This window comes from Hyla sarda, assembly GCF_029499605.1.
Source record: "Hyla sarda isolate aHylSar1 chromosome 2 unlocalized genomic scaffold, aHylSar1.hap1 SUPER_2_unloc_9, whole genome shotgun sequence".
NCBI classification, from domain to species: Eukaryota; Metazoa; Chordata; class Amphibia; order Anura; family Hylidae; genus Hyla; species Hyla sarda.
The window spans coordinates 290,976-301,204 of NW_026607616.1; the positions used below are offsets into that span (position 1 = coordinate 290,976).

The following is a 10,229-nucleotide window of genomic DNA, read 5'->3' on the forward strand; positions in this document are numbered from 1 at the left end:
CACCCCTCTGTACACTCCTCTACACCCCTCTAAACCCCTCTGTCACCCATGTCCACCCCTCTACACCCCTCTGTCACCCATGTCCACCCCTCTACACCCCTCTGTCACCCATGTCCACCCCTCTGTCACCCATGTCCACTCTTCTACACCCCTCTGTCACCCATGTAAAAAAAAAAAAGAAAAAAAAGTTTGGCGCCTAATAGGTTTGTTTTGCAGATTTAACGGTGAAGAATTGTGGGTAGAAGAAATCGTGATGATGGCCCAGACCAGATGGAGAAGAGAAGGCAACGATGCAAATTAGAGAAGACGTCATTGGTGAGTTGCTGTATAAAGCAGCACTTTAAACTACATACTCACTGATAAATAGATATAGTGCATTGCGTTTTTTACCGTTTTATCCTTTTTTTTTTTTTTTCCTTGCTCGTCAACCTCGGTAGCGGTGCCCCGTGGAAATTTTTTTCCCAAGGTGGGCCCCGACCCGAAAAAGGTTGGGAAACACTGGTATATAGCATACATTCATATATATGGGATACAATACAGGAATATGGGTGCACTACTGTGGTAGATGTAAACAATACATTGGCTATCCCTCAACACTGATGTTAAAATTGAGACATTCGCCAGTGTATCCTTATATGAAGGACACACCAGAGCCCGCACACCAACGCCAAGGTTTCTCAAATTGGTGCGAGACCTAACGCTAATCCTACCTGTGCTTGATAAGCAAAACAGGGGCCAGTGGGCAATTACGGCAGCATTCGGTTGACTCACAACTTCCTCCCAGATACCCTCCAGCGTGACTGAGCACACATGCAATGGGAGGAGGGAGGCAAGCTGCAAGCTCCACCTGAGTTGGCTAATATGGGTGCCTGGCCTCACAGGTGCTACCTTAATGCTGCCTTGTAGATATTCAAGGAGCATTAATGTTGGAGTTTACACACCTCCAAATATAAAATTTAAACAAACAACAAAAAACGTGGTCTCAAATGGCTGGAGGTGCTCAACCCCAAATGCGGTTGTGCATTTTTACTGGGGGAGCAGATCCTGCCCTTGTAGTCCGTTGCTAGGGGCGATCCCCAGCATAAAAATGCATACAATGGAGGATGCCTGCAGCGGACTACAAGTGCCACAAGTGTGGTCAGTATATAGTATACATTCATATATATGGGGGTCAGTATATAGTATACATTCATATATATGGGGGTCAGTATATAGTATACATTCATATATATGGGGGTCAGTATATAGTATACATTCATATATATAGGGGTCAGTATGTAGTATACATTCATATATATGGGGGTCAGTATATAGTATACATTCATATATATGGGGTCAGTATATAGTATACATTCATATATATGGGGGTCAGTATATAGTATACATTCATATATATGGGGTCAGTATATAGTATACATTCATATATATGGGGGTCAGTATATAGTATACATTCATATATATGGGGTCAGTATATAGTATACATTCATATATATGGGGGTCAGTATATAGTATACATTCATATATATGGGGGTCAGTATATAGTATACATTCATATATATGGGGGTCAGTATATAGTATACATTCATGTGTGGTCAGTATATAGTATACGTTAATATATATGGGGGTCAGTATATAGTAAACATTCATATATATGGGGGTCAGTATATAGTATACATTCATGTGTGGTCAGTATATAGTATACATTAATATATATATGGGGTCAGTATATAGTATACATTCATATATGGGGGGCAGTATATAGTATACATTCATATATATGGGGGTCAGTATATAGTATACATTCATATATATGTGGTCAGTATATAGTATACATTCATATATATGGGGTCAGTATATAGTATACATTCAAATATGGGGGTCAGTATATAGTATACATTCATATATATGGGGGTCAGTATATAGTATACATTCATATATATGGGGGTCAGTATATAGTATACATTCATATATATGGGGGTCAGTATATAGTATACATTCATATATATGGGGGTCAGTATATAGTATACATTCATATATATGGGGGTCAGTATATAGTATACATTCATATATATGGGGGTCAGTATATAGTATACATTCATATATATGGGGGTCAGTTTATAGTATAAATTCATTTGTGGGGACAAGTATATAGTACATTTTTATGTGGGGTCATTATTAGTGTTGAGCGGCATAGGCCATATTCGAATTCGCAATATATTTTCGCATAAGCAAAAATTAGCATAAACAAAAATTTGCATGGGTGAAAGTTACCATATGTGAAAAATTTGCATAAACGAAAATTTGCATATGCAAATTTTCCCATATGCGAAAATTTGTACGCCAGTCTCACACAGCAGTATTAGAGCCTTCTTTACACCACACAAGCTGGAAGCAGAGAGGGATGATCACTGTGATGTGTACTGTGGGGGGAAAAAACAATATTCGTAATTTCGAATATATAGTGCTATATTGGTGAATATTCGCGAATTCGCGCATTGCGAATATTTGCGAGCAACACTAGTGTTGACCACCAGACGAAGGGGCAGCCGACACGCCCCCTCAAAAAAAGCGCTATGGCAGAGCCAGAGATATCCAAAGGCAGCGCTGCATCAGTCCCCCAAAAAATGTGAGTTCCTGGATTTAAATATCTATATTCAGGATGGCTGTTCGCATACTGCCAACTATTTTAAGGAGGTGAATGCAAACAGATACCTCGACTTTAACAGTTGCCATCTTAAATAATGGAAGAAGAACATTCCATTAGGTCAAATGAAAAGAATCCGAAGGAATTGTTCTTCCACACAAAAATACCTACAACAACTAGAGAACCTGGAGGATGGTTTTAAACAAAAAGGGTATCCCAAACCCCTTATACAAGGAGCACGCCAGAGAGTGGACGAATTAGAACAAAGTGCTTGCTTGAAAAATAATAAACAGGGTAATGCAGAGGGGGGTTATAATGATGAAATTGATTCTGTTTTTCTAACTAGGTATTACACTTCACACACCAATATTTTTTTTACATTTTTTTTTATTTTTTTTTGTATAGGTAATATCACCAGCTCATATTATTGTGTCATGATTACTGGCACCATATGTAGTCCCCCAGTTATTCTTCTTTAGATGTTTTCCGTGTCCTGTGCAGTATCTCTCCCAGAAGTCCACTTGATGGCCCCCGTGGTGGTCTACACCCCGAAGTCATCAATTTTTACTCTAAGAGAGAGTGTGCAGCTGTTTCTGGAGACGGTCAACAATAACCTCTGCATGGTGGAATAATAGGTCACGATGTTTATCAGGATCAGTAAAAGCATCACCCACTCGATGATTATGATGGGGATTTCACGGATCTCGTCCCAGTCTTCATCATTATGGAATAATTCCTTTAATGTTTCATATCCAAAATAGAAAACTACACAGACAAAAGTCAGGCCACAGCAGGTGCATCTACTATGGTGGATGACTTTTTTTGCTCCTGGTAATTTATACATCTGGATGGACTGCCCAAGGTAGTATAAGGCTTCACATGTAATGGAAATTATCGTGCTGACAAAGTGTATCCTGGGATATTCTTCGGGGGACAATACATGCATAACAGCTGTGGAAAAACAGGAGGCCCACACAATGGCCAGCAGGATCCTCTGGATCAGGACCTGATGACCCCTGAACTCTTCAGTATGCATAACCATATACTTATAAATAAGAAAGGTTAGTACCAAAGTGCCAATGGACGTCCCTATGAATCCAATTCTGAATAATATGCTTTCGGGAAAGACATTTCCCACGTCACTGTGAAGGAAAAGAAACCAATGTTATTATGGATATTTCCTCACTCCCAACCCATGAAATAAGAATCATGTGCTTGTTTATCTTACCTGATGCTCATCAGTGGCGAGGCTGCATGGCCGAGGACGACCGTCATGATGTAGCTGGTGGCAAGCCAGGCCGCACACCAAAACGCCAACAGGAGGGGGACGAACCCCAGTCCTTTTAGCTCCATTTCAGACAAGTAGAAAAAGAAGACGCTAATCTCACTATTCTCACTAATCGCACTGGAACAGACTGAAGGCTCGGGCGGCTGTCAGTGTAATGTCAGGCCTCCAGCTGTCTATGACATCACATGTGACATGTCAGAATGACTGCTTGTTTCTTTGAGCTGCCATGATTTAGTATCTGCTATAGACAGAACCTGATGTTTTTACTATGGACCTTACAGACCTCAGAACCCAAGTAATTAGTGCAGGGGCTCCATTTTGATCATCTCATATTTCACATTATTTGAGTTCCAGGGCTCAGATACATTTGCACCCGCTATAGCAGTGGTCTTCAAGCTGTGAACCCCCAACCGCTGCAGAACAACAACTCCCAGCATGCCCAGACAGCAACTTCGCATAAGGAAATAGTCTAATTAAACTTTTCTTATATATAGAATCCCTGAAATCTCCAATCTCTCCTTTTATTGGTTTATGATCTGTGTTACTTATTTGTAAAAAACAATGTTTCTGATTGTCTTCCCCCCACACACTTATGGGCTATCTCTTCAAACGACTTTATTTGACCTAAAGCGTATAATTGATTTACATAAATAAGCCCCTTTTCATCCAAAAGAGTGAATCTTTAATTTTAAGGAATTCTTTAAGTGCTTTATTCGACCATAATGAAGTAAAGTCAAAACTCCATGTGATTTAAAAAATAAATTTAAGTTCCCCCCATACTTAATTATCTAGATATGCATGGGTGTAGTGAGTATGTAAGCAGTATGTAAAATACTGTATAGACCTACAAGGGGTCAATTTGCCTCCCAGCATAAACAATATGAAAAAAACCTCTAAATCAATATAAGGTGTAAGGGAAGTGCTATTTAAGACATAACTTTTAATATATGCTTGCTAAAACACACCAATATGTGCCAAGTGATTATACCCACATAAGAATAAAATCATGCGACACAGGATCTGTTAGGATCACCACCCATCTGGTGGATTTATCATGAATCTAATGTGTAGATATACATATTCAAACATGCATCTCTAATAGAAAATATAATTCTCAACGCGTTTCTACTCCAATCAAGAGTGTCCTCAGGAGAATATCAGAATAATAGAGATAATAGAAGTATCACATTTTTGAAAAAAACACGGTATTACTGAGTGACCCACGATACGGGGTATCACTCAAAGGGTGTGATCTTTCCCAGCTGTGACAGGAGAATGTCGGCACGACCTAAAAAGAAGAAAACCAACAATACAGTCAGCCCAGTATACAGACTTGCACTAAATGTAGTTTTTGTAGGGCTGAAAGACTCACAGTCCTTGCCGTGGTTCCGGACACCTATAAATAAAATAATATATTCCTATCAATAAACAAGGTTCCGCTGTACCTGTAATGTAAATCTAGCATAACGCCGCTAGTATGCTGTACTCACTGTCAGCTGGTCTAGGTGCCGATCACAGGATCCCGGGAGGTGCGCAACCCGCAGTGGCGGGGAGCCGGAATAATTCAAACCGGCTGCGATGCGCTCACCTTCCGGGTCTCTCGGCGTCTGGCGTCATATCCTGGCGCCTACGTGTGACGTCGGCAGTGCCCGCCCCGCTCTGACGCCCACAGGGGGCGGGCAGAATGCCGAACTCACTACTATAGTTCAGGGCCGGATTCAGGTATGTATGGGAGTGATTTATTGCTAGTAATAGAGTATACTAACTCTCGTGTGACTGGTTATATGTTAATGCATGAACCAATGGGAATAGTAACAATAATTGGTGTAGAAGTACCAAAATTGCAAAAAATTCCTAAGAAGGGGTATAAAAACAAAGAAGATCGTGAGCATACCACAGTGAAAACGTGCCAAATAGTAGTGAAATAGGCACAAGGTCCCTAAAGCTAAGGGTACACATGCCACATGATCACGACCTTATAAACCCCTTGTACATGATGAAAAAATGCCCTAATTGGTCATATCTGAAAAAAATATATATATATTAATCCCAAAGGTTGGAACAGGAAAAACCCCAACCAAGAGCAGCCCATATACTCCTATATTATACTTCTAATCAAATTTATTTATATGTATAAGAAATCAGCAGACGGATGTAGGGGACAACGCCCGAGAGAGAAAAAAGATATATAATTTTAAATATTGGTCCCCCTTACGACACAGGAGTGGTCCCCCTGGGATTCTAACAAAAATATAGAGGAGGGATGTGGGTAATGATGGGGGCCTAGGGATCCTAAACTTACCCTGCACTAACTTAGGCCCTATGTCCTAGGCGGTGTTATCGCCCTAATAAGGGCGGCCCCGCTCCCGTACCTCCTACTTGGCCTAGCTCTTACTAAGTAAGTATGGTGACACTAACTGGAAGACCCACTAGGGTCTCACCTAACTGCCTATTCGTCACCAATGGGGGGGGAACCACATCACTTGCTGTAAGGGGACATCACAAAAAGGGAGCAAAACTTAATTGGTCATTGAGACCTCTAGGGTTCAATGTACCCATCTCAAAAATCCATCTACTCTCCCTTTGAAGGAGAAGTCTATCAAAGTTACCCCCTCTCGGAGACGGACGAATGAGCTCCAGTCCTAGAAACTTGAGTTGTGTGCAGCAACCACTATGGACCAAATTCATGTGACGGGCCAGGGATGTGTCCCTCTTATGTTTGACATCACCAAGATGTTCCAATATCCGTTTTTTAAAAGGACGAAGCGTTTTCCCAATGTATCTCATATGACATGGACAAATAACCAGGTAGATAACACCACTAGTATTACAATTAATGAAGTCACGAATCTTGTGCATCTTTCCTGTTCTCTCATTGAGAATCTCCCTAACTCTCAAAATGTTAGGACAGGCCTTACATCGTCCACAAGCATAAGTACCCTTCAAATTCGCTCTGTCCAACCAGGTGTTTCCTCCAGCGGTAGTCGGTGATAAGTAGCTGTGTGTAACCAGATCACCTATATTTCGCCCCCTCCGATAGGTGATCTGTGGTCCAAGTGGTATAGAATCACTCAAATCAGGGTCCATATGTAGGATCCTCCAATGTTTTACGAGAATGTTCCGTATTAACGGGGCTGCATGGTCAAATGTAGCAATAACTCTTAAGGGCTGTGCCCCCTCATCCGTCTGCTTCGGTGTCAATAAGCTTTCCCTAGGAGTGTGCAAAGCATGTTGATAGGCTGATCTTAATATGTGGTCAGGGTATCCTCTGTTTCTAAATCTCCTTCTTAGATCTTGTGCTTCTCGTAGGAAGTCCTGCCTGTCAGAACAGTTCCTCCTGAGGCGGAGATACTGCCCCCTCGGGATACCCCTTTTAAGGGGTCCCGGGTGGCAGCTCTCCCACCTCAGGAGGCTGTTCGTGGACGTACCCTTCCTATGAATAGTGGTACGTAAGTTACCTCCAGTTGTCTTATGAATAGAAATATCCAAGAAAGGAATATGTGCCTCATGGTACTCATGTGTAAATGATAATCCTAAATCGTTCTGGTTGAGCAATCTCAAGAATTCCTCGAATTCATTGGCAGAGCCCTGCCACAGGATGAAAATATCATCGATGAATCGTGCCCAAATAAGGGCACGTTCACTGAACCATTCCCTCTCCTCGACAAAAACCTGGGTGGCCTCCCACCAGCCCAGAGTGAGATTCGCATAACTGGGGGCACTAGGGCTCCCCATAGCGGTCCCTCTGAGCTGGTGGAAGTATTTTCTGTCGAAGAGGAAATAGTTGTGTGTCAATATAAAGCGCAAAAGCTCCAAAACAAACTCGTTATGAGGTCTCAGTTGTATACCCCTCTGTGATAAAAAATACGAGACTGCTGCCAAGCCGATGTCATGTGGAATAGAAGAATATAGTGCTTCCACATCTATACTTGACAATAGTACACCAGTCTCAACCTGCACCCCCTCAATTTTGTTGAGGAGATCCATTGTATCACGTGTGTAGGATGGTAGTGTTAGTACAAACTCTCTCAGAATCTGGTCCACATAAACACCAAGATTCTGTCCCAGACCCCCTATGCCCGCCACTATAGGTCGGCCCCTAAGGGGATTAGTCCCCTTATGGACTTTAGGGAGGGCATAGAAGGTGGGGACAGTGACAGTTTTTGGAGACAAAAAATTAAATTCTGCATCATTAATGAGTTTGTTCTCTCTTGCTACTTTAAGAATCTTGTTAAGCTCAATTTTATATTTAGTCGTCGGATCAGAGGGTATAACTTCGTACGTAGATCTATCATTCAGTAATCTATTACACATACCAATATATTGCGTACGGTCCATAACCACAATATTACCCCCCTTGTCTGCTGACTTAATAACCAACTGCTCATTCTGCTGAAGTTGTTTAATCGCCAGTTTTTCATTATATGAGAAGTTGGTTCTGCCCGCAGGCAAGGGGGGAATTTCAAGGCTCTCAATATCTCGTATCACCAGATCCAAGAACACATCCACGCAGGAAGTCTCTCCCACTGGTGGAAACACTTTACTTTTAAGTTTACAAGAAGTAAATGGTCCTACTCCTCCGGGTCTTTGATTGTCTTCCAGTAGTGATGCTAGGTCTCTGGCCGCAGGCAATTCATTTAAACCTATACCTAGTTCCATACACTCCTTTCTGTCCCTCATCTTGAAGAATTTCTTCCATTTGAGTTTACGCCCAAATAGGTGGAGGTCCCTCACCCAATTGAAAAGGTCAAATTGGACAGTCGGGACGAATGAAAGTCCTCGTGAAAGGACCGCCACCTGTTCAGGAGTCAAATTTTGTTGTGACAGATTAATTACCTGGAGAGAGGCTGATTCATTAGAGTCACTTACATCCTGGGTTCCCTGGCTCGGGTGGGGTAGTGATCTCGACTGTGATCCCTCTGTTCCCCACCTAAAAAAAGCCCAGAGGAGGATGAGGGAACAGAGCCCGTATCTGACCATTCTGAGTTATTATATTTCTTTTTATATTTTCCCCGTCCACGTGGATTACCTCGACCTCCTCGTGCACGATTGGTGTTGCCTCCTCGGTTACCTCGCCCTGTAGTGAGTAGTGTGTAGTGAGTATCCCAGCTTCCAAAATCTCAAAAATATCCTTCATTTTTCAGAGGCTTTTTCAAAAATGAAAGAAGCGATCTGATTGGTTGCTATGGGCAACTCAGAAACTTTTCCTCTGGGCAGGTTTTGATAAATCTCCCTCTATGGGGGAGATTCATTAAGACCAGTGTAGAGGAAGAGTTGTGCAGTTGCCCATAGCAACCAATCAGATTGCTTCTTTCATTTTTCACAATGCCTTTGCAAAATGAAAGAAGCGATCTGATTGGTTGCTATGGGCAACTCAGCATATTTTCCTGGAAAAGTTTCTGAGTTGCCCATAGCAACCAATCAGATTACTTCCTTCATTTTTCAGAGACTTTTTCAAAAATGAAAGAAGCGATCTGATTGGTTGCTATGGGCAACTCAGCAGCTTTCCCCATAGACCACAATGGGCCTACTGGTTTCAATGGGCAAAAAATCAGACTTAATGCACTAGACACAGTTCTCTATACCATTAACCCCTTCCCGACCTATGACATACCTGTACGTCATGGGTGGCAAGGTGTTCCCGACCCATGACATACAGGTACGTCATGAACATTTTTGCCGCTACTCGCGGCATCCCGCAGCGCCCGGTAAGATGGTGGCTATCACTGATAGCCAGCCATCTTACCATGCGACCACGGGGGGTTTCATCCCCCACCCCCCCCAGCGATCGCTGCTATCAGCTGGTCAAATCTTACTAGCTAATAGCAGCGTTTCGCTATCAGAATATTTAGCAGCGCGGTGTGTAAGTCCCGATCACGGGGATCGGGGGACACACCGCTCTGCTAAGTGTCCCTTAACCATCCCCCGGCATCACTTACCCGACCATGCGGTGTCCCGAGTGGTCCCGTTGCGAGCGACGTCCTCCAGGCGGTCCCGGCGGCGCTGCGTCCCGGAGGTGAGTTTCCGGCAGCAGTGCGGCATCTTCATTGGCAGCAGTGAGATCGCCGTAAAGCGATCTCACTGCTGCCTCTGGGAGTTTCAAAACGGCAACTCCCAGCATGCCCAGACAGCCTTTGGCTTTCTGGGCATGCTGGGAGTTGTAGTTTTGTAACATCTGGAGGTCCACAGTTTGGAGACCACTGTATAATGGTCTCCAATCTGTGCTGTTCCAGATGTTGCAAAACTACAACTCCCAGCATGCTCAGTCTGTCCAGGCATGCTGGGAGTTGTAGTTCT

General features: G+C 42.8%; 1 protein-coding gene across 1 annotated transcript; it reads right to left on the reverse strand.

The window, feature by feature from the left end:
- Nucleotides 1-3,059: 3,059 nt before the first annotated feature.
- On the reverse strand, nt 3,060-4,203 carry LOC130298411 (uncharacterized). Its single transcript, XM_056551329.1, has 2 exons — nt 3,873-4,203; nt 3,060-3,786 (listed from the first exon to the last, which is right to left on the reverse strand). The coding sequence occupies exons 1-2, from the start codon at nt 3,995-3,997 to the stop codon at nt 3,186-3,188; spliced, it is 726 nt and encodes a 241-aa protein (XP_056407304.1). The 5' UTR covers nt 3,998-4,203; the 3' UTR covers nt 3,060-3,185.
- Nucleotides 4,204-10,229: the final 6,026 nt, after the last annotated feature.